Source organism: Gopherus flavomarginatus, chromosome 6, assembly GCF_025201925.1.
Source record: "Gopherus flavomarginatus isolate rGopFla2 chromosome 6, rGopFla2.mat.asm, whole genome shotgun sequence".
NCBI classification, from domain to species: Eukaryota; Metazoa; Chordata; order Testudines; family Testudinidae; genus Gopherus; species Gopherus flavomarginatus.
Genome location: NC_066622.1, coordinates 6,016,421 through 6,041,585, shown reverse-complemented (window position 1 = coordinate 6,041,585; position 25,165 = coordinate 6,016,421). Strand labels below are relative to the sequence as shown.

At 44.7% G+C, this 25,165-nt stretch overlaps 1 protein-coding gene across 7 annotated transcripts in view; it reads left to right on the top strand.

Moving 5' to 3' along the window:
* PRICKLE2 (prickle planar cell polarity protein 2) overlaps positions 1-25,165 on the top strand; it is a 190,596-nt gene that overhangs the window by 141,370 nt on the left and 24,061 nt on the right. For all 7 annotated transcript variants that reach the window (XM_050957332.1, XM_050957337.1, XM_050957334.1 and 4 more), the window contains 4 exons: positions 8,061-8,174; positions 10,138-10,275; positions 11,621-11,824; positions 16,294-16,480. In XM_050957332.1, the coding sequence (XP_050813289.1) occupies positions 8,061-8,174; positions 10,138-10,275; positions 11,621-11,824; positions 16,294-16,480 (643 nt within the window). The remainder of the gene's footprint in view (positions 1-8,060; positions 8,175-10,137; positions 10,276-11,620; positions 11,825-16,293; positions 16,481-25,165) is intronic.

Here is a 25,165-nt window from a genome sequence, read left to right as displayed (position 1 = left end):
ATCTGAGCTCTCAGTCCTTGTCCTCAAAGGAAACCTGCACAACACCTTCAAAAGACAAGCCTGGGATCTGTTTAAAACCCATGTTCAATGTTCATATCAACCAAATCCAGATATTTAAACTTCCTGCATTAATTATCTTGGAACTTTGGCAACATACATCACCTGCTAAGAAAGGCATTAGGGACAGGCCGGGTTGAAGCTGAGATGTTGGAAATAGCAACTATGTAACACACTGCCCATGTGATCACATCTCCTTTAGTTGTGTTGGCCAGACACTATGAAATTGTTACTTTCTCACAGCTAAACAAGTTCTCCCGTAGCCCCAGAGTTAGAGAGCCATGGTTTTGGTATTGAAGACTCTGATATTACAGTAATGAAGACCATGCAGCTATCTGGATAGAAAACAAAGAGGGAGATCAGTATCCCTGTGTTACGTTTTAAGAGCAATAAAGCTTTTAAATATTAAAAAGTTATTTATGTTGTGGAATTGTATTTTGGGTGGTTGTTGCTACAATGAAACTGAAGCAGAGGAATAGTCTAAACTGTAAAAAGGGCTTTATTTTGGCAGTTGGAGTAATCAGATCCCAGACTGACATTTTAATGAGAAATAAGTAAATAAGAGGGTCTCATTGCCATGTGGCTGTAGAAACATGAGAGCGATTATTTTTCAGAACAGCTGGTGCAGTTTATATTTCTAAACACTCAATCTCAAATGTTCAGATACCATTCAGAGTTTGTCATGGGAGGGAAAAAAAATGGTTGAGCCCCACTTTGCGACAGCAGCTCAAGGCAAAAGAGACAGCTGATGCTACTCCCCCTTCCTTGCACATGGAATGTCTTTTGTGAAACAATAGCTTGAATCCCTGCAGTGTGTGCAACCTTTTCTTTCTGAAAGAGGTTCTGCATACTTAGTCACTAGAAGAAAATAGACTCGCCAAAGGAATCTGAAGTTATCATTTATTCATACTTTGAAGGTTAAACTTCTAAACTGAGGAATTAAACCGAAAACAGTCCCAGAACTAAGACTGGAAAAATACAAGCATTTGTGTACTAATGTAATTATTTCCCTCAATTAATTGAATAGAGTTGGCTCAACTTTAAAGAATTTTTTTCCCTAGTTTCATTTTACAAGGATTTTTTTTTTCTTTTGAAGGAGCTATTAATTTCCAAAATACGTATTAGCTTTTTTGCTAGTAATGTCTTCTTTAAAATGTATATTGTTTGATCTACTTTTTGAGGTGGATGGGAGAAGATGAGACTCACATACTTTGGGAAAAGAACAATCAGTATAAAGATCAATATCTTTCATTTTGTCTTGTTTTCCTCTGCTTGTTTTGTGAATTTCAGTGTGTGTGTGTGTGTGTGTGTGAGACACAGAGAGAGAGAGAGAGAGAGGGAGAGAGAGACCTCCTTAAAAGCAAGACTAGGCCTGTTGAAGCTACTCCCCTTGCCTTGCCGGTATTTCTGAGTCTCACCCTACAATGCCTTTCTGTTCCATTACTGTCAGGTTACTGGCCCAGGTTGTATCTTGGGGTCTGTGACGTGGGTTAACTTTTATTAGGATTTGGCCTGAGATCTTTTAAATTCCTTCACGGTCGATCTAATTCTAATCTGACACAAGTCACAGAGGAGAGAGGAACACAGATTAATTCAGAGTGAAATCTAACCTAGCCTTCTCAAGAGCCTATGAATTATAACAGTTCTTTTTGCTAAAACAGCTACAGACGAAGGAGGTTGTTACACAGAGAAATAACTCAAAACTGAACTTTTATGTTGCATGTGGCAAAAGTACTGAATAATGTAGTAATTAAAAATAATTAACAGTAAAAAAAAATTATTTGGGTTATGCTGCAACACAATTCTGTGGTGTAATCAAATCTTATATGCATTTCCAGCCTCCCCCAGAGCCTGCAGAAGTCAGTGGAAAGACTCCCATTCATGTCTGTGGGCTTTGAATTAGGTCCTTACGTAGCATCTTCCATCTGTATTTTACCTGTGATGAATTAAAAGTACAATGATTCATTGTGTGCAGACAAATGACATTATACCCATTTCACAGTTAAGCAGACTGAGACTTGGAAGGAACAAATTTTTCAGATGTCTCTACTTATTTGGGATGCCCATCTTGAATTCTCCTTCTTTCTTTCTTTCTTTCTTTCTTTATTTATTTATTTATTTATTTATTTATTAATTAGTATTGCCTAATGCCTACAAGCCCTAGTCATAGAGCAGAACCCCACTGAGCTAGCTCTGTACAAACAAAAACAAACAGACAGTCACTTAGGGCCTGCACCATTCTCACTGACATCACAGACTTGGAGGTGCTTTGCACCAGAGCTGTTTGGAAATGGGCTGGGAGAGTCTGGGGATAATTCTGGCTTTTTGTCAGAAAGAAAAGGAAAACTGACACGTTTTAGGTTTTTCAGTGAAAAGTTGAAGTTTTCCACAGAAAGCAGAAACTTTCCCTGAAAGTTTTTTGTTTAATCAAAAATACCATTTTCTTTCAGAAAAACAAAGTTTTCAATGAAGCTGGTGCGCTTCTGAAATTAGGCCCCAGGTATCTCAATTTGGCCCCCGCAAATTAATGGATGTTGTTGAAACTCTTGGCAGAACCAAGAATAGGACATGTGATTCCTGCCTCACAGTTCCTGTAACCATTAAACTATACTCCTTATCCAGCTGTGAATTGGTATCTAGAAGCCATTAAGGGTACAGTAAACAGCTAAGCAATAGACTAAACATAGAGAACTGTGACAGCTTCTAAACTAGGTTAACACCAAAGATTTGTCATATTCTTCGGTATAAACTTTAATTTCCTGGCACATTTGCTCTAAGTTGAAAACCCATTTATTTCCAAACTATTTTTTTCCCCTACCAGCATGTGAACCTTCTGTACGGAGAGAAAATTGCCGTCAAATGTGAGATTCCCTTTCACACACGTGAATTTGTCTCAGACTGGGCGAGACAATGCTTTATGCTCTCCTGCTGCAACCTGGCTGAATCTCGGTGCCAGGACCCAGCAAGGCTGATGAATCGGTAATAGAACTGGGCAAATAACGGATAATTTGGTTCAGTGGCACACCAACAAAATCCAGAGGGGAAAAATTGCTTCAGGTCAATCCAAAATGACTATTTAAAAATGTTTCTCACTGAAACAAAAACAAAAATTTTGTCCAACCCAAAATGAAACAGTTTCAGGAGTGGTTTTAGGGGTTTTTTTAGTTAAATCTAGCTCCATTTCTAAACAAAATATCATTTTGGAATGAAAAGTCAAAATGTTTTGACTATTTTGATTTTCTTCCCCATTTTTTGCAGCCAAAACTATTCACCAAACTCATCTGAATTCATGAAAAAACTGCATTTTTCAGCAAGTTACATTGTGCACACACTAAAAATTGTCCAGTTCTACTCAATAATGCCTCAGATAAAGGGACTTCAACCTGTGTGTGTGTGTGTGTTAAACACTACATGATCTGCAAAAAACCTCTGTAGGACGGATACAGACAGCATCTGTTCTACACAGCCAGGAACGCTCAATGGATGGCTCAGTGATTGTCCCGGTTCTAGAGAAAAGAATTCAGTCCTGTGCCCACATCATATCGCTGAGGGATGCATTGGGGGAAAGAATCTTTCTCCTCCAAGCTGCAGAGCTTTTCCACAGTTGCTGCTTCAGCCTACAATTTCTGCATGTGTAATAAGCCCTCACCACTGCAAGGAAGATGGGGGTGGGTGGGATTTGCGTAGGAAAGATTCCCAGCTCTGATGCAACTTCTCCTTTGCACTGGGGCATAGAGCTGTACTCCATGTGGGCAGAGTGCCAGAGTCCATCACCTGCCCTACCTTCTCCAAAACCCGCAATGGAACCTCACACACCAGGTCCACTGTCCACCTTGGAAGGATTTCCCCCTCAATATCTAGCTGGGACCCTTCACTTAAGGTGTCAGACACTTAGGGCTTCTCTAAAGTTACCGGTAGATCGGCACTGCTGCAGTCGATGCAGCGAGTGATTTAGCGGGTCTGGTGAAGACACGCTAAGTCAATCGATGGGAGAACACTCTCCCATCGATTTGTGTACTCCACCTCCCCGGGAAGTGTAAGGGAAGTCTATGGGAAACGCTCTCCTATCTACACAGTGCAGTGGCTCTAACTAGGGGAGGGATAGCTCAGTGGTTTGAGCATTGGCCTGCTGAACCCAGAGTTGTGAGTTCAATTCTTAAAGGGGCCACTTAGGAATCTGGGGCAAAAATCAGTACTTCGTCCTGCTAATGAAGGCAGGGGGCTGGACTCAATGACCCTTCAGGGTCCCTTCCAGTTCTAGGAGATAAATATATCTTCATACATTTTATTTAATTACATCAACTTCAGTGACGTTATTCACGTCACTGAAGTTGTGTAAGTTAGATCGATTTACCGCGGTAGTGTAGACCAGCCCTTTTATAAATGCACAAGGTAAAAAGCAGCTCCTAGCACATCAAGAGTTCAGAAGCTGGATCTCCATTTCCTTGCTCCAGAAGCCATAAACAAATTATATTTTTCCTTAAAAAAAAACCAAAAACCAGTGTACAAAAGGCTGGATTCTGGCTTTGTTCTTACATACACACTCACAACATCAGCAATGATAAGACAGGTTGTGGGTATCCCGATTTTCCCCAAACCCAGGAAGCTGACATTCCAGAGACCTTCCTGGTGTTCCAGGGCAGGACGATGTCCATGTGTCTGGGTGTGGAACCCTTCCCATGGCCTCTATGCACTCTTTCCCCACTTCATCCATTTCTCTTCCAGGCGCCAGTCATTAGCATGGGAGACGTGCAGGGAGGACAGAATGCAGGTGCTGACCAGGTTAAAGACTCACTCCTGCTGTGCTGCCTCCTGAGAATCAAGCAAACTTTTTTTAAAATAACCGTAATTGTTCCCTTTCCCCCAACTTGTCTCCATGTGCCTAACCCATGAGCTCCTTGGGAAAGGGACCATCCCTTCTTTAATGTCTAGAAAGAACCTAGTGCATTGTGGGCACTAACAGCATCAAAATATAATGACCACTCTGTTTTACCATTGTTAGAATGCACCCATTTGGGGCAAGGATTTAGCTCTTTGGGTAAATACAAGCAAAAACATCAGCTGGCGGAAATATGACTGTGCAAAATCCCACATGATGAATCGTGTGGCGGTCCCAAGGCATTACCTCCCCAGAGAGGAGGGTCAGTACTCATAGGGAACAGACAGATGTCTTCGTGAGGACAGTCCCTCCGCTGACTCTGCTGATTGACAGATACCACGTGGAAGGCCTGCCTAAGGTGATCTGAATATGACAAAATGTTTCAGGTTCATTTTAGGCAACGCTGCGCAGGTCTGGGCCTGCTATTTTTGTTTTATTTTGTTTTGTTTTCCAAATTAATTTGCCCATCCCTACAGAAATATTTTGCTAAATTTATGGGAGCCGGCTCCAGCGGGTCTCCTGAGATTAAACTGAAAAATCCCCAGAGGAAGCACTAATGGCCATACGTGCAGAACTTTCTGTCTGATGGCCAGGAAACAAACACCTAGTTACCAGAAACTGGATTGCAGACCTGCATTAGATCCGTCACCCCTTTAGCGTACGGTGTGTGTCTTATAGCTCATTACTTGAGGGACGTGAACAACATAATGTAATTTGGCAGCTAGTCAAGAAGAAATTATTTCTGGACTCCTTCAACTTCAAGGACACATTGTGCATAAGATCTTCATTTACAACAATCTGAACCCAGGTGATACAGAGCAAAGAGGCTAAGCTATCGGTACAGACATTTGAGTGGAAATCTTGCAAAGAAAAATCAGCAGACCTCAGTAATATGGAGGGTGGTATAGCCCAGCACTCAGATAAAAGGTATGGCAGTCAGAGCTCCTGCTGGAATGTATAAGTAATTCTGCTACCGACTATCTACGTGACCCCGGAAAAGTCAGTTAACATCTGTACGCTTCAGTTAGTCATTCCTAATAGGGCAGTATTTGCTACCTGGCACAGTGTTGTAAGGCTTAATTGTTTGTAAAAGTATTTGGATATCCTTGGATGAAGGATGCTCTATAAATGCAAAGTAAGTATTATTGTATTTAGTATTTGAGTTATTATTTTTAAATAAGAGTTATTTGGAACTTTCAGTTTCTTTTCTGGTTTCCACACTAGAAGGTTGGTTGTCTGTCTCTTGCATTAGCAAAACCAATTCTGTGCCATCTGTTTGGATCATTGCATATTGCCCAGTGGGTTCTCGGGATCCAGCAGTCCATACTGCATGGAAGACCCTTGCCACCAGCAGAGCAAAAATACATATGGAGGCATGTAAAAATTCATCATCAGTATGAAAGCAATAATGGGAGGGTTGAAGATTAGGATTGCTTCAGATAAGGACTCCAAAATAAAGAGGCGGAGGGAGATTTTCAGAAGCAGCTAAGTGACTTGAAAGTTGTTTCAAATTAAGATAGGATGTGACCTTAAAGTACAATAGCTATTCCAGAATAACGCCATGTGTGAACGAGCCATCAGAAGCCCAAGCCCCATTGGAGATCAGTCCCTTAGGTATGCTGGCCAGATTTCCCCCTTACCATGCTATGGCTCCCCCATCCGTCCTTTTGTGCCCTGATGATTGGGATGCGGGGTGTCCATAAGCGCTTTAGGGGCTAGAGGAAGGCAGGCCACTTAAAAGGTGAAAAATCTTCCTTAAGCCTCTCCTACTCTCAAAATATAAATTGGTCTCTGCTGGCCGTGCATTCCTCATTCCTCACTTATCCTTTGGGAAAAGTCCCCCAAGAGAAGAGGTAAGTCGGGCACCAGCCACCAGAAAGCACCAGTGGGATAGAGAGTTCTAGGGTAAAGGACCCTCTCCCTAGTTTCTGTCCTTTGAAAGATCTTGTTAGCTGGGGCACCACAGCCCTAGTTGCAGTTGCAGTGGGGTGGCACCAGGGGAGAGGTGGTCTCTCAGGAAGGTCGGATCCCTTGGTACTTCATAGGCCAAGCCCAACTTAAATTCCACAGAGGAACTGGTAGGAAGCCACTGTAGCTTCTGTGCTGTCTGAGCGAAACACTGCGAAATTAGCAGGCAGCCGCATCTTGCTCTAGATTCAATTTCTACTGAATCATAAAGTAGAGATGCACAGCTGGAGATTAACCTCAAGGTGGCGAAGGCATGAGGAGCCGTACTGAAATCAGCACCCTTCTAACCAAGCACAGATTAAAGAGAGCCATCTGGCCCGCTGCTGCCAGCTGAGTATATACCCACCGCTAATTCTTCGCAATTTTCAAAGCTGACCAGTGAGCGGACAAAGGGGGACAATTTAATTTCTGTCAAACCTTCTGGGCGCTCTTCCCAAGCCTTCAGACATCACCACAGCCTCCGTTGAGTTGAGTCTCAGCCAGCAAGCCCTCAGCCAAGCCTCATTATCAGCCAGACAACTGATGAGCTGGAGTTGTGCATGTACTTCACACACACAGACATACACATGCACGGGATCTCCTAGGAGGCGGGCACGTTGCGCTGCACCGTGCTGTACTTTTAAATAATTGTTTTAATTATATACTCTGAGACTGAAGAGAAAAACAAGCCTTCCAACAGGTTCTATCTGCTGATTATTTTCACAAATTGTTACAGAAAAGACCTTGAGGGTTTCAGAGTAGGTGGAGGCTGAAGTACCCAGTAACACGCTGGGTGCCAGGGAGTAGCATTGTTAACCTCTGTTGCAAAGGGAGGTGTTAACACATTCTCCCGACCAAGGGAAACATGCTAACAGTATGGACATTAACAGAGAAAACGGTAAAGCACAACCCCTGAGAATTAGGTTAGACGTGAAACTCCTGCTATCTCCTCTTTTCTCTCTTTTTAAAAACAAACTGAGTTGCTTTGTTTTCATATAGATATAGCTAGATAGATATAGAATAACCAGATGGTTTAACTTTAAAGGCTTTTTTTTTCCATTTGCACCTTTAATTTTTAGTGACCACTTGCTCTCCAAGTGTTCTGTTCTGTCAGTTGAAAAGAATGTGTCAAAGTCAATCAAGGAATTGTACTGCAGTGCCCTTTTTTAATGTTTAGGTTCACCAGTACTACAGCTGCCTCCCGGAAGACAAAGTGCCCTACGTGAACAGTCCTGGAGAGAAATTGCGCATTAAGCAGCTTTTGCACCAACTGCCGCCGCATGACAATGAGGTGAGTGGTTTAAAAATAATTTAAACATTGCAGTATATCATATTTGGTGGTGAGGGGAATGCACCTTTTTAATTTAGCGTTGGTGTCATGATTAGCCAAACCACTGAAAGAATCTTGTGTACGTTACTGCAGCTTTCAGTTGGAATTTTCTTGATTTCATTTTAAAAAGAACCAATAAACTTTTACATTTTCTGTCATCTGTCTGGAATATTGTGCTATGAAAATGGTATGGCCAGGTGCCTTTCACTGTCACATATTACTAGAAGATCCCTTATGCAAAACTCCTCTAGAATTTAATAGCCTAACTTTTTAAACCAACTTACAGCATTCGATAACAAGTATCTAATTCTTTGTTACGTTTTCTAGAATGGTTTAAAAACTTGTAGACAGGGGAGCTCTTTCTCTGCATATTCATAAATAAATTTCTATAGAATATTAATTTCTTGAGGACCTTACTCGTTAAGTCCCTGTTAAGGTGATAGACACATTATATATTTAGAAGCTCTTGTTTTGTTTTTTAAAGGTCAAATTTTAGCTTTAATTTTTAAAATTCATCTTCCTAAAATCGGGTGGGTGCAAAACAAAGAAACCTTTCTACACTCAAAGGCAAAAACTTTGTTACAATTGTATTAAGGTTCCGGTTAAATCAGCTGGAGCTAGATTTTAAATTAACTCCAAAAGTCTATATAAAGTCCTGTTTTGTCTCACCGAGGGCTTGCAAATGTCTCTAAACAGGGAGTGATTTTGTATTTGCGCTGAGTTAAGATGAGTTAAGATCTGTGATTTTATAGACGCTGAACCTCAACTCTGAGTTTCCAGTCAAAACCATTTACAGCAATTTAAGGTGTATTCAGATAATTACTAAATCCTGTGTTATTTATGAGACAGCAAAAAAGGGCCCCGTCTTTTAAATTCTTTTCTTATGAGTATGGATGTTGAACTTGAATATCTCATGAAGTTCCATTGCATAAACAATGATCCGCACATTGCTCCTCTGCGAAAGACGTGTCCGTAACTTGTTTTATCTAGGTCATATTTTAATGTGCTTGTCTGTGCCTGGCAAGATGCCATATAAATACAATGCTCAGAATCCAGGAGAATTCCGAACAGCAGTGAGGACAGAGTCAAATTCTTCAGCAGCCAATCCTGTAGGCCTTGAGCTTGAGCAGCTCCCTGGCAGTCTGCAGTGCCTGACAATAAATAAATACGTAATTTGTTGTTACAAGTTAGGGGCCTGATCCTGGGATTTGTCTGCAACCAGGGAGAGAGTTAGGCTTCCATATCCCATTGAAACTCAGTTAATTCAATGACTCTACTCCGGTGAGTAAGGAATGTGGGATTGGGCCTGTTACTGCTCATGGCAATAACATTTCTCCCCAAATGCCATAATCCAATTCCACTGGGATCAAATCAGCTTCAGATCAAATCTGTAAGCATGAAAATAATATCTGAGCTGTGGAAACCTCTCATTCGCTGAACTTTTGGTGAGATTATAAATTTGATTGTTTACATCCTCCCGTTTCCTTCCCACCTACTCCCCCCCCGCCCAAAAAAAATTTGGAATCGCTAATAAATCCTTAGCTGAAGCTGAGCATAGAGTCTTCATCCCATACAAATAATTAGTAGCACATCATAAACTTAGGAAAAGTGGGTGTTACAGGAGAGCTATTACTGGTCTGCTCTAATACCTCCGGCATGAAAAGACTGAAGGAACTAAATGACTATCCTGCGACTGGATTATAAAGAGCACTCATGGTCTCATCCTTTCCAAACTTGGGCCAGATCCTGAGCCAGCCTGAATCAGCATAACTGCATTTACTCCTGATCACCCCTGCCGAGTCTCAGGGGAGTAGTTCTCACTTGACTGTAAATCAACTAAGTTTGAAAATAGTAGGCACAGTAACAACAGGTACGTTTGTGGTTCTGTTCATGGTAAAGCAAAATATCCCTGCTTGTCTCTTAGGTCCGCTATTGTAATTCATTGGATGAGGAAGAGAAAAGGGAGCTAAAACTCTTCAGCAATCAGAGGAAAAGGGAGAATCTAGGGAGGGGCAATGTTCGACCATTCCCTGTCACCATGACTGGAGCCATTTGCGAACAGGTAAGTGCCAATTATGGGACATGTTGTTATTTGGCCAGTGGCATCCGTTGATTCACCTGGGGTTTACTACCCCGTGGAAAGTGTGGCTATATATTAGTTTGGGTTGTTTTAAATGAGAGTAAGCCATTCTTGTCCCTGTGTTGGGCAGTGGGAAGTCTGATCCCCCTGTGCCTATGGAGAAGGAATTCATGCACCTGGTATTCACATGCATGCACTGCAGTATATCTACCTCTGCATCCAGGTTCTCCTGCCAGAAGGCTGAATTTATCCCTTAGGTAACTGGCGAGCTCCCGAGTGGGAACAGGCTGGGTGTTTTTAGGGGTTTCCCAGGTCAGATAGCAGGCAGTAGTGTCAATTTCATGCACTACTCAGTCCAGGCAGGTGTCCCAACCCATCCTGCCCCCCTCACAGCTGGAAATACTCCTGATTAATCTCCAGCCTGTGCTCCCCAGAGGAACCACTCCTGCAACACTGGTTATTGACCACCAAAACAAGGTTGAGGCAGTTAGGTTGAGCTCACGCCAAGAGTGTCAATGAGGGAACCAACTAGAAGCCAGAATGGGAAAACCGCAGGGAAGCAGCCCAGTGCGAGCAAGAGGGGAGAGTTGAGTAATAAGCCCGGATCGGTAGGGGAGGTTGGTTTTGGGTCATTTAGAGAGGGGGTTGTGGGAAGGGCGACTGCTGGAAGAAGGAGGAGCCAGGAGATGAAGGAAGGACGAATGGGGCCCCTGGTGTTCCGTTCAGGAAGCTGTAAGTAAAAAGGCAGTGTTGTTACATCTGGAGTCATCAGAAGCATTTGGTTTTGCAGTGCAATGATAAGTGACCAGCTGGCCAAGGCGGTTACTCCATTTGGCTCTTCTATAGAGTTCCCCAAGCAGCGGAAACTCAGCCATGCCAGGAAGGCCATTTCCCCTCCCTTACAGGCCTAGGGAGGAAATGTGCCCTGAGGGCACCATGCTTGCCCATGGGATCTGACTGGCCACGCTGCAAAGACACTGCCACAGAGCCAGAGTCAAGCCAGCTTTGGGACACTGTAGTAATCATAGCCTACTAGTGTCCCAAGAATTCTCTCTGTTTGTCCTCCGGAGAAACTGTGCAGATTTTCTGCCTTTAACGTCCAGAGAGTGATAACTGTAACGCCTAGGGACCTTCCGGGCTGCCCTAAACCACAGCCTAAGATCAAAGAGGTGGTGACCCCAAAACCAGCTTTCATTTGATGGATGCAAACATATGAACTGTCAGGTGGGGGTCAGGGGAAGCTCCTGCTTTATCACATTGTGTAAGTCAGCTTCTGAAACATGGCCTGTCGAACAAGCCCTCTTCCTGTTTGTTCTTCTTCTACCAGTGTGGGGGCCAAATCAGTGGAGGCGACATCGCTGTATTTGCCTCCAGAGCAGGCCACGGCATTTGCTGGCACCCGCCGTGCTTCATATGCACTGTCTGCAATGAGCTGCTGGTTGATCTGATCTACTTTTATCAAGAGGGGAAGATCTATTGTGGCAGACACCACGCTGAATGCCTGAAGCCTCGATGTGCAGCATGTGACGAGGTAAGAGCAAGCCCAGCTTTGTGTCCGGGCCTTGTGTTATGCTACTTTGTGTTAATACATGAGCAGTTGAGAGCACTGAGCCACCTCTTTAAAAACTCAGCTCATCCATCCCAAACTTGCCTCTGTGGCTACTGGCCTGTGGAATATGTGAAATTACTGGACGGTGGAAGTCGCCTAGCTTCTAGCACCACTGTCTGTTTTGCTGTGGGATACTGATTTGGGGGGCCACAGGATACCCCAAATACTGATTTGGGGTATCCTGTGGCCATTCAAGTCTGCACCTCTACTAACTACAACCGGTGCTCAGCCCGTTGGCCATGAGACTGAGAGACTCGCCATCCTAACCGAGAGGGTCCTGCCTCTCCAACTACCGCCAGAGTCCAATAGCAGGGAGCGTATGGGTCAAAATGAGAGGGGCCAGCAAATTATTCCTGCAGGGAAGAAGAAGTGCTGTGGGTTCTGTTCCTGCAGCACAAGTCCCTTTTGGTCATCTCTGCCCCATCTCTGCTTTCTTGCTGCCGTCAATAATTGTCACCAGGGAAGGGGAAGACACCACATTTGCATGGAACTCAGTTGATTTTGGGACTTCGATGAGAGATGTCCCCATGAAATGAGGGGCAACAGAGAGACGTGAATAATGGGCTTGTTACTCAGAGTGGCAATCAGCCATGGGAGAAATTTTAAAGCGGCAACGCAGCCTGGAGATGGCTGGGCCCTAAATCAGAACTTGGTGAGGGAGGGCTACAGAGGGGCTTAGCAGACTGAATTCTTCAGGTCCCTTCAGACCCCAACTCCTTAGCAATGTCGGTAGGTCCCAATTCCCCCTCCAGCCAGCACCACTTCTCTCCTAGGACTAGCAGGTGGGAGAATGGGCCTGCCACTCAGGCAGGTAGTCTTGAACGGTCCCATGTCTTGGCTTCTCCTTAGGGAGATTTTCAAGGGGATTCTCACAGCTGGAGGGCTGTCGAAACCACTGTGTATTCCATGGGGAGGAGCAGAGTCCAGGCCCATAAGGGGCTGTGGTGTGTAGGTAAGGGAAGCTTATTTACCAGTTCAGCAACTCTGAACTGTGGGGGATTCTCAGGAGCTCACCTGTCCTCTGACTAGGCTGTCCACTGAACAGTGTACTTCTGCCTCCTGGTTGGCTTCGCATGAACAGTATGGTTGTGGAGACTTTTGGATGGAGAGAGCCTCATGGTACCTTTGTGTTCAAGGTAGCTGAGAGCTGCAAATTTGCATTGACTGCCAACCATTTCCCCTCTTCTGTAATGTCATGAGCTTAGCAAATACTGCAGAACATTCCCGGTGCAATTTTTAAAGGACATTCACTTCCCATGAATGTTCGTGGGACTGTGTTTTAGTAGCACCAAGGATTGTGAAAATATTCGAATCCTCCCAGTGGAGCTGAAGTTCTCTTTCCACAATAATTTACACCAGAAGCCTGAATGTAAGTGTTTAAGCTCATCCAGTCATGGAGCAGAATCAGTACTATCCAGCTTCTATGACAAGCACAACTGTGCAATGCTGCTCTGATTTCTGAGCTCAGAACTAACTTGGTGAAAAAAATTGACTCATGTTAGATCATGAATAAATCTGAGAGAATCGCAGTGTGTTCGCAGACCGGAAAAAAAGGGCTGATTCATAAAGTAAATGAGTTGTTATGAATTATTTACTCAGCTCTAACATGGACTGTGATTGGTTACTTATAAAAGGCAAAGATTTTTATGCTCAGACCCAAAATGCTAAACAAAAAAATGTCAGGCCTGCTGAGCTACTAGAGTTTGACAGAAGTCAAATCTTGCCTCTAAATAGGTTTTTCCTTTAGAAAAATAATCACCATATTGTGGGATTGCTAGTGTTGGGATACTCTCTGCATATGGCAACTAACATTAAAATAAACTCACACTGCAGTGTTCTGAGTTTTGTGGACTGAGGTGCAACACCATATGTAGGCAAAACAACGAATTTTCCTAATGAAGGCATGAGGTTTCCCTTCCATTGTGTGTAACTTCAGAGTCCCATTTCAATGTAAACAGTGTACCTCTAACAGCCTGGGGTGTGTGTAGACCTGATATAGCTCAACTTCTGCACTACGTGGCAGAGAACACACAAAGCCATATCAAATTTGGTGGTTTCAGTTTGTTAGGGTTCATGAACATTTTTCCCTTTGGTTTCAAGTTTGCATTTGATTTGCATTGGGAGGTTTCAGCTTCAGATCAGCCCAGGGTCACGCTACCCTAGATCTAGGTTTACTCACAGGGTCAGGGGCCTTGGAGAACTTTTCAGTAACTTTCCTGTAATGACATACCAAGCGGTGCAATTTCAGCCCAGTCATGGGTGGTGGTGCCTCCACTGTACACAGATCTACCAGAGGAAACCTCACCTTTGCACTGGAGGAGAGAGTGTTCTATATCTTATGATATGTAGAGTTTGACTCTACGTTGTATTGAAATAGACCTTAATAGAGGAAATTAAAAGGGATATGAGACGCTGAACAAATATACAAAAAAACCTTCAAGGCTGATTCTGGATGTTCCTCAAGTGTCAATCTCAGTTTAAAGGCTGGTAAAGAAAATTGTTCTGGCTTTGAGAGTTATGAAAACTGAAGTGTGGAAAACCATAAGTATTATAAAAATCCTAAACCCCATCTGCGCAAGTGTACAATAAAAATCCCATTGTATATCCACATCAAGTATAAAGCGCATTGCCTTATGTATCCAATTAGATTTGTAATGTTACCAGTACAAAAGCAAACTCCTAACCATTGAAATGGCCCTGTTTCTGGTCCTTTTAAGCGGAGTAATTTTTTTTTCATGTATTTTTATCCTTGCAAAGTCCTGTTACAAATTCTAGTACAAATACCCTGTTCAATTCCCTCTTTAAAACACTTCTACGTCCAACAATAATCACAAATAATATGAAATAACCGCAAGACAAAGCTTCCGATTAACCTTCTCCATGGAATATACTGTACTGGCTCTGTCACGGAGCAAAGTAGCTAACTGAATAGGAGTGTTGCTAGAAATCAAGAGGTCTAGACTCTATTTCCATTTCAGCTGTTCACTCACTGTGTAACCTCAAATAACTCAGCAAATTTCTCTGTGCCTCAGTTTCCTCATCAATAAAATGAGGATGCTAATTCTTCCTCGTTTTTTGTAAAACAATTGGCCATCTGTGGATGAAAAGCATTGTCGGGGTGCTGCGCATTACAGTTGCTACTGCTGCTGTCTCACTTCTCACATCCTTTTTGTTTCCCTTTATAAATGGTGAATAAATGATTAATAGATGTTTTAAAAAATGGTTAATCAGTTATTAATACAGAGTCCCACAGGTCGATAAGTTGCTTATTACTTTGACTTCACATCATCCATTGAAGTGCTCAGAAGCATCTACAACTCATACTACTCGTGTCTGTAACGTGTTTACCATATCTATGAATCATTCATTAACTCTTCATACACCAGGTACAAATAGAACCTTAATGTAAACGTGACTTTATTTGCTTTGTAATTTGTGCAGTGATCCTAATTATTACAGTAAGATCCCGGTTAGAGGATCTAATCTTTTTGTTTTCCTGTGAAGTGCTGTTCCTGCCTGCAATATTGTACTATCAACAGAGGAAGTAACCAGAACCGGCGAGCAGACAGTCAGCAGCCTGGTAGCCATCACAGGCTGGTGGCAGGGGAACAGATACTGGCTAGGGCTGCAGAAGGGAACAGGGCTGGGAAAGCAAGAGCCAGGGGGTGGAGGAAGTTGAGCCTGTGGCTTGGGCTGAGAAGAGGGGGGAGCAGGTGATTGCAGGGCTGAGAAGGGGAGCAGAGCAGGTATGAAGAGGTGGAGGAACAGGGATAATATTAGGTCCCCAAGAAAGACAAATGGCAGTTGATGGTCACCTTAGTAAAAAGGTCGGGGACCTGAGTTAAGCCAAACAATTGTTTAAATAAAGGTGTATAGCTAGAACGTAGCCTCGTGCGTAGCAAACAGAAGCACCAAATTCAGTGCCAAGATTTAGGTGCAGTTCAATGTATTTTAGTGGTGACCAATCAATGCGAATCAACATTTCTTTAAGAAAATAAGTAAGAAGTAGAAATGCAAAACACAATTAAAATCAATGTTTTAAATCAAGGTTTCCTGTTTGCTGATTTAAATCATAATTAAAATCAATCCTCCTGGCTAAAAATAAAACCAAGGCAGCTCTTTTACTTCTATTTCCTCCCCAAATCCCATGTCCAGCCCCGATGATTTATAATATGGTGGTGCTGAGAAATCCTGATTGGGGATCAGGGCTTCCTTGTGTTATGAAGATCTCCCAGTCCACATGTTGGACAGTATACAACAGTAGGCTGAAACTGACAGAGGGGGTGGAGGTGAGCGGCATGACCGGTGTAACACAAATTTCCACATTCTAAACCCTCTCTCTGTCTGTCTGTGATCCTGATTGGCTCATTTCCTTCTCTGGCTTTTCCTAGATCATTTTTGCAGATGAATGCACTGAGGCTGAAGGGAGACACTGGCACATGAAGCACTTTTGCTGTTTTGAATGCGAAACAGTGCTTGGGGGGCAGAGGTACATCATGAAGGAAGGCAGGCCCTACTGCTGCAACTGCTTTGAATCTCTGTACGCGGAGTACTGCGACACCTGCGCACAACACATAGGTAAGGGCAGAATTCCCTGCCAGCTGTCAACAGGAGAGAGCACAAGTCGGGGAGGGCGGGAAATGAAGCCATGCGTCTTTTGATGTGGGTTCATTTAAGATGGTGATATAATGCTTTATTGTGCTGTTGCTTTTATTTCATTGGTTTTGATAATATTTTGAGCGAAACACACCTGAGGCAACCTGTTGAAATGACTTGTACTTGAAAGGCCATTTCTGGCACTGTTACTTATTTCAATAAATCCTTCGGAAAGAACTTGGCAATGCAGGAGCCTATATGGGACTTCGGTCAATACCGCTGCATTTCCGCTGTGCCAGGAAAATCTATGTACAGCTGCCGCCAGCCACATCTCTGCCCTGTGGATTGTATAGAAAGGAAATAACTATAGATGCAAACATCTGACTTTTCCTGGAGAATCAAAAAAGGTAATTTATTTGTTTAAATGACTGCTTCTGCAGGGAGGAGAAAGAGAGGCTGAGCATATCCCCTTTTGTGCTGGGGAGGGATTTCTTGAAACAGGAAAACCATTGGAAAGCAGTCTCAGGAGATAATAGAACTACCAAAAGCAAAGGATTTCACTCACTCATTTACCGTCTGTTTTAACATTTTCTTTTAAATACTCTTGCACTTGTTGTAGCTGATCCTCCTCACTCCAGCTTTCAAAGGGAGCATACGGGTTAATGAGCTGTTCCAAGGGGAAATGTGTGTTCATTAGAAATCATTAACATTTCAATTTGCTTTTTTAATCCACAAATAGATGTGATGTGCTCAGAAAAAAAAAAAGAAGAAAAGAAAAAAAAAGAAAACCAACAACAACTGCAGACTTAATCTAGATTTCTGGTGCTGATACTTTGGTGCTCTAAAAATACATTTGTACACTAGGTGCTAGCTAATTTCTTTCCTAAACACTGATACATTAACATTCCTTAAGCTAGTACCAATCACAATGGTTAACATGAGCTTGGCAGCTAATGTTACTGCATTCTGGAATCTGCCTGGCTGTTGTGCTGTGCATTGTAAAAAAAACAAAAAATCTTTTTACATGGATGGATGCACAGACAGGCCTTTATTTATCCCCGTAGGTAAGTGCACGTTTTTATGCAGTACCGCACTGTGGGGGTGGGGAACCCTTTTTCTCACATGAAATGACCAACTAAGTCAACAGAGAGGAATAAAAAATTTCAGCAAAGCACTTAAGGACGTGCTTAACTTTGTTCTCGATCAAATCCCTCCTTAAAACTGATATCTGTTATGATGCCTTCAGAACACTCAACACTGGAGAAGCAGCTGCTATGCTTATCACACTTGTCTCGCTGTCACCTTAGTGCTGTCCGTCGGTCTGTCTCTTGTCTTCTACTGAGATTGTAAGCTCTTCAAGGGAGGGAATGTTTTTTACTGTAGATTTGTACAAGGCCTGGCACAGCGGGACTTGGGCTTCTAGGTGTTACCACAATGCAAATGATTAATAATGTAAACATGTTCTTAAGCCCAGGGCCGCCCAGAGGATTCAGGGGCCTGGGGTCTTTGGCGGCGGGTGGCCCCCGCTTCGGCAGTAATTCAGCGGCAGGGGGTCCTTCCACTCCGAAGTGCCCCAAAGCCCCACGGCAGGGGCCCCCCACCACCGAATTACCACTGAAGACCCAGCACTTCGGCACCAGGTCGTGCTTCAGCGGTAATTTGGCAGTGGGGGATCCTTCCACCCTGGGGCGGAAGGACCCCCCGTCGCCGAAGACCCGGAGCGGAAGAAGCTCCAGGGGCCCAGGCCCTGCAAGAGTATTCCAGGGCCCCTGGAGCGAGTGAAGGACCCCGCTCCAGGGGCCCAAAAAGCTCTCATGGGGGCCCCTGTGGTGCTCGGGGCCCCGGGCAAATTGCCCCACTTGCCCCCCCCCCCCGGGTGGCCCAGTTTAAGCCCCATATCAGTTAAAACTAAGCACGAGCTTAAGACCTTTGCAGAACTGGGGTGTATAACAGGGCCTCTAAATGAGATGGGGGGGAACCTCCTGCTTCTCCTGGAGGTAACTTCAGGAGAGAGGGCACTATGTGGCAGAATAAAAAGCTGATAGAGTGCAATGCAGATGTTCTGCCCACTGCCTTCTCTCCCTTTGGCATTGAAATGCAATATAAGTGGTTTATTCGTTACACTGAAAGCAGCTCTAGCTTGGAATAAAATGGGCTAATGGGTATATTTTAATGGGTTAATGCAAGGGTGGCCAACCTGAGCCTGAAAGGAGCCATAATTTACCAGTGTACATTCCCAAAGAGCCACAGTAATACGTCAGCAGCTCCCCCATCAGCTCCCCCACCCCTGGCTACCAGCGCCTCCCGCCCACCGGCAGCACCTCCCCCAGTCTCCCTCCATGCACCTCCCGATCAGCTGTTTCATTGCGTTCAGAAGGCTTGGGGGTGGGGAGCGAGGGCACAGCAGGCTCAGGGGAGGGGGCAGGCCTGGGGCACAGCCAGGGGTTGAGCAGTGAACATCCCCTGGCACATTGGAAAGTTGGTGCCTGTAGCTCCAGCCGGAGTCGGTGCCTGTACAAGGAGCCGCATATTAACTTCTGATCTGGAGCTACAGGTTGGCCACCCTGGGTTAATGGGAACACACACACACACACACACACACACACACACACACACACACACACACACACACACACACACACACACACACACACACACACACACACACACACACACACACACACACACTCAAATGTACCCTCTCTGCGCAAACCTGTGTTGAATTCTTCATAATGTTCTTTAGCCCTGAACATTCTGTATCTCATGCAGCAGTTACTAAGGTAACTACTTTTTCCTAAGAATTGCAATGTAACCCGACACATAACAATATGAATTATAGCTGTGGCTTCAGTAGCTGTTTTCACCCTCCTCTCCCTCCACCCCACCCCCTGGAAAATGCATGTATCTTTGACCAAAAAAAGGACCACCATGTATGTACCACACACATTCTTTGTCTGCCTCTCTTTGAGCAGTCTGTTGTAATTCTTTTGGTGTTAGGCTCTTCTGTTCATAAATACAAAGTAACTGCTCTCCGCTTGCAATACATGTTGTGGGGGGAAGTGTTATATCCTTGGGGGCAACAGTTTTAGGAAGAAATCACTGGAGACACAGAGAGCTGTAAACCTTGAAAGAGCCACACACACAACTAACCAACAGCCAGCCCAAACTGGCTGGGCTATCCCCTAATAATCTAACTCAGTTGCCATAGCAACACAAGATTCTATTACCAAGACAACCAAATACACAACATATTCCTCCCCCCTTAATAAGAATGTTCCCTAAATAAAGCAAACACTAACTAGAGAAGGAGGGTAGACTGCCTCCATTCCTGGCTGAACCCCGGGGATTATTTTGCCCCGTAACTGTGGGTTTGCCCTAGCTAAAGATCCATCTGACGAGGAGACCTTCTCTCTCTAGGTGGATTATGGCGGACTTCTGGTGTTGCACCCGAAAGTGTCTTGGGCACGCGCCTGACAATGGCTCAGGGTTCGTAGGGCGAATGGGTAGGATAGGGTATCAGCTCGTGCTGTGCAGAGGGGTATCTCTGCCGCTGGCAGTAATGGAGGGGAAAAGTCAGGAACAGGTGACTCTTGGATTCAGTGTCTTCCTGGAAGTGGTGAAGTCAGGCAACTCAACTGAAGATGTGTCCTGAGGACTGGTATGACCTGGCAACAACTGACCTACATGTCGCCGCCAGGTGAGATCTTCTGCAGTCCGGACTGTGTAGGAAACAGGTCCCATTTGAACGATAACAGTGGCAGGGACCATTTAGTTCCAGAAGTATAATTCCGAGCCACAACCGGCTGTCCCAGGCTAAAGGTTCGGTCTTTTGCTCTAGGTGCACGCCTAATGACTTGATCTTGCTGCTGACGTTGCACAATTTGTTGGGGTTCAGAAGGTTTCAGCAGTTCAAAGCAAGTGCGCAGCTGTCGTCCCATCATTAGAAAGGCCGGGGGTGCCTTGGTCGTAGCATGAGGTGTGTTTCTGTAAGATAGTAAGAAGGTGTCCAGATGCTTTTGAATGAATAAGTGTCCCCTTGCCGATTTCAAAGCTTGTTCCATTGTCTGCACAAATCTTTCAGCTAATCCGTTGGTGGATGGATGATATGGTGCTGAAGTGATGTGGTGTATCCCATTTGCCTTCATAAACTTTTGAAACTCCTGAGAGATGAACTGCGGTCCGTTGTCGCTCACAAGTTGTTCTGCCAGATCAAAATAACTAAAGAGTCCTCATAGTTTTTGAATAGTACTCTCTGCAGTAGTGGACTTCATTATAGAGACTTCTGGCCATTTAGAATGGGCATCTACTACCACCATGAACATGCTTCCTTCAATGGGGCCAGCGAAGTCAATGTGAATACGTTGCTATGGGTTTTCAGGCCAGTCCCATGGATGTAGAGGTGCCCACTGGGGTGCATTCCTCACACCCTGACATGACATGCAAGCTTTTGCCTTCTCTTCAATAGCACTGTCCAATCCAGGCCACCAAAAATAGCTTAGTGCAATTTCCTTCATGTGCACTATTCCACAGTGACTGGAATGGAGCTGTTCTAACATCTGTGATCTCAGTGGTGGTGGGATAATGACATGTCTCCCCCACAACGGGCAACCAGATTGGATTGATAACTCTGTCCTCCTGGACATGTAAGTAACAAGGTTAGGTGAGACCAGAGAGGTTCGTTGAGATGTTCCATGCATCACCAGTCCATAACTTGGGACAATACTGGGTCAACTCGAGTTGCCTTCTTTACCTGAATAGCGGTGATGGGTGTATTCTCTACCTGTTCAAAGTAAAAGATTTCCGTCTGGGCAATATCTTGACATTTGACTGGCAAAGGCAGCCTTGAGAGACCATCCGCGTTGCCGTGCAGAGTGGATTTCTGATATTTGATTTCATATGTGTGCGTGGAAAGCAACCAGGGCCGGCACTACCATTTAGGCGACCTAGGCAATGGCCTAGGGCACTAGAATTTTTGGGGGGCGCTATTTTGCCGGAGGGGCGGCACGCGGGTCCAGTGGACCTACCGCAGTGATGCCGGCGGATGGTCCACTGCTGGAAAGGCTCCGGTGGAGCTGCCGCAGTCATTTCGGCGGACGGTGTGCTGGTCTAAAGGCTCCGGCGGACCTACCGCAGTCATGCCTGCAGCAGGTCCACCAGAGCCTTTCCAGCAGCGGACCGACCGCCAGCATGACTGCGGTAGGTCCACCGGACCCGCGGGGGCGGCGAAATGGCCGTCCACCTAGGGCGTCAGAAACCCTGGCGCCGCTCCTGAAAGCAACAATGCCCACTGTTGCATATGACTAGCGGCTAATGGAGGAATGTCTGTGCAGGGTCCAAAAATTGAAGTCAGGGGTCGATGGTCTTTGAGAAGAGCAAACTTCCATCCGAACAGGTACTGATGAAACTTCTGAATCCCGAAAACAATTCCCAATGCCTCATGTTCTATTTGGGCATAGTTAGTTTCTGCTTTGCTCAGAGTGCATGAAGCAAAAGCAATAAGTCTCTCTTCTCCCGAAGGCATAATGTGTGACACGACTACTCCCACTCCATAAGGGGATGCATCGCAGGCCAAATGTAGGGGTAAGGATGGATCAAAGTGCATCAGCACTTCAGAATTTAGTAATGCATCCTTAGCTTTGTTAAATGCAACATCACAAGCTTCAGTCCACTTCCAGGCCTTGTTCTGCCCAAGGAGTTCGTGAAGTGGTTTTAGCAGTGTGGCTAACTGTGAGATGAACTTTCCATAATAGTACAATAATCCTAGATACGAGCAAAGCTGGCTAACATTTCCAGAAGGGGGAGCCTCCACAATAGTCTTAACTTTGTCAGGGGCCTTACGAAGACCTGCAGCATCAATGATGTGTCCCAAATATTCAACAGAGGGCTGGAAGAATTCATACTTGTCTTTGTGGACTCACAGTCCATACTCTTCTAGTCTTTGTAGGGTAGCCTCTAAATTCTTTAGGTGACCCTCCTCATTCCTTCCTGTGACCAGGATGCCATCCAGATAGCACTGGACTCCTGGCAAGCCACACAAGATCTGGTCCATAGCCCTCTGGAACAGGGCGGGAGCAGATGTTATTCCGAAGGGTAGGCAACAGTATCAATAAAGCCCCTTGTGCGTTAACAATAGTCAACAGCTCTTGGGACTTTTCATCACATGCCTCTGTAAATATGCTTGACTCAGATCAATCTTACTGAACTTGTCCCCCAGACATGCCTGCAAAGAGGTCATCGATGCGGGGAGGCGGGTATTGCTTTGCATCTAACACTGGGTTGACAGTGACTTTAAAATCACCACAAATCCGAAGGGAGCCTTTTTTCTTCACTATTGGAACAATAGGAGTTGCCCCTGGGCTATGGCTAACTGGTGTTAAGACTCCATTTGTGACCAGGCGCTCCAGGTCCGCTTCGGCCTGATGGCATATGGCACAGTTCTGGCTTTCAGATATTTTGGTTGACTGTCAGGTTTAATGTTCAATGTCACAGTGATTCCTTTCATACTTCCCAGATCCTCTCCAAAAACAGCAGCATGTTTCCTTTGTATAGTGGTCAGACCGGTTTCTTCTTTAGTCACTCGGTGTACTTCTGCCCAATTCAGCTGGATCTTCCTAAGCTAAGACCTGCCCATTAAGGCTGGGTAATTACCTCTCACCACAAACAGTGGCAATTTAGCAGCCTGTCCATTGAGCTCCACCTTAACATCAGTAGTGCCCAGCATAGCACGGCTTCTCCCGTATATGTATTCAGCACTGTTTTTGTTGCTTTAAGCGGAAGATGCTGTAGCTTTTCTTTATACACAGTCTCTGAGACCAGCGAAACAGCTGCACCGGTGTCCAGTTCCATGCATATAGGTTTGCCGTCCAGCAACAGGGTTACCCAGTATTCATGTGATCCCACTGCCAAAGACAAAATGTGGAATGGCTCTTCTTCTTCTTGTGATGAGGTATCTCCTTGGTCATCCTGGGTCTGCTCTAGGGTATGCAGATTTCCCTTTTTGGTCGGCAAGACCACAGACCTCTTTTTCTTTTGTTTACAGGCACACGCAATGTCTCCCTTTTTGCCACAGTGTTGACACACCAGGTCCTTACACCAGCATTCTGATGCTTGGTGACCCAGCTTACCAGAGTGATAGCATTCCTGACTCCCCACAGTTTTGTGGGTAGGTTCTTGTGATACCTTATGCACTCTAGGGGATGCACCGATGTATTGCGCCTCCTTTGTAGCCAGTTCCATGGAGACCGCAATATCAATGGCCTTCTGGAAGGTAAGCTGAGCCTCTGTCAATAGGCACTTCCGCATAGCTTCACTGTGCAGGCCACACACTAACCTGTCATGTAGGGCCTCATTTAACATCTCCTTAAATTCACAGTGTTTTGCAAGCTTTCTCAAAGTTGCTACAAATTGTACAACTGTTTCGTCTTCTTTCTGGTCTCTTTTGTGGAACCTGTATCTTTCAGCAATTATCAGTGGTTTTGGAGAAAAATTGGATCCCAGGATTTCCACAATGTCACTGTAAGATTTGGTCTCAGGCTGAACAGGGTGTAGTAAGCTGCATAGCAAGGAGCAGGTCTTATCCCCTACCACACTTAAGAATATTGGCACCTTCTTCTCTTCTGTAATGTCATGTGCAATACCACAAAGCTCAAAACGCTCAGTATACACATGCCAGTGCACTATAGTCTCCTCAAAAGGTTCCAGTGGCCCTGTAAGTGTAGCCTGATTTTAGTTTCCGTTTGCACAGTCAGTGCAAACAAGCCGGTTCTCACCCCCTTCCAGCCGCAAAAAAAGGTTTTCGTGGGTTTTTTTGTACCTTAACTTCTACTTCCTTCTGTTGCTGGGGCAGCACAGGGATCCCACCCTCGTCGCCATGTTGTTATATCCTTGGGGGCAACAGTTTTAGGAAGAAATCACTGGAGACACAGAGAGCTGTAAACCTTGAAAGAGCCATTTATTGCCATACACACAACTAACCAACAGCCAGCCCAAACTGGCTGGGCTATCCCCTAATAATCTAACTCAGTTGCCATAGCAACACAAGATTCTATTACCACGACAACCAAATACACAACAGGAAGGGTTAATGAAAAGGCACTCTGAATCTTCCCCACAGGATGCCTAGGAAGTTGGAGTGACAATGTAATGACTGTGTTTCAGTTTAGTGGTTGTGTAGGTTAAGTGCTGACAGACAGACTGCCCATTGCCCACTCTCTCCATTTTAAAAAAATTGTCTTTAGACCTTGTTGAATTTTGAACCCTGGTGTGGGGGAGTGGAGGTACGGTACATTCGTCTGCAGTGAAGACTTTAACACCAGTTAATAAAGAGGATTTCAGGCAATATAGATGATTTAAAGCCACCTTCCATTGTGAGTACAAAGAAGAGCTAACCTGGCAGGGATCATTCTTGGGTAGATATATTGGTGATCAGTTGCAGTTACAGCTAGTGTAACCTATTGCTCGTAAGACTCGTGAGTCTGCTTGTTCAGAAGAGATTCGCATTGTTAGGCCTACAATGAATTTAATTCCCTCAGTTAGCCAGGCAGGGCTGAGTGAAGGCAATCTTCATCCTCTGTGCGGCTGCTACCTAATGGATTTTGACTATAAAGCAAGCCAAGGTGATTGTTCACGTAGTCTCTTTACCTCTCCTCTTTAGAGAAGAGGCTACAT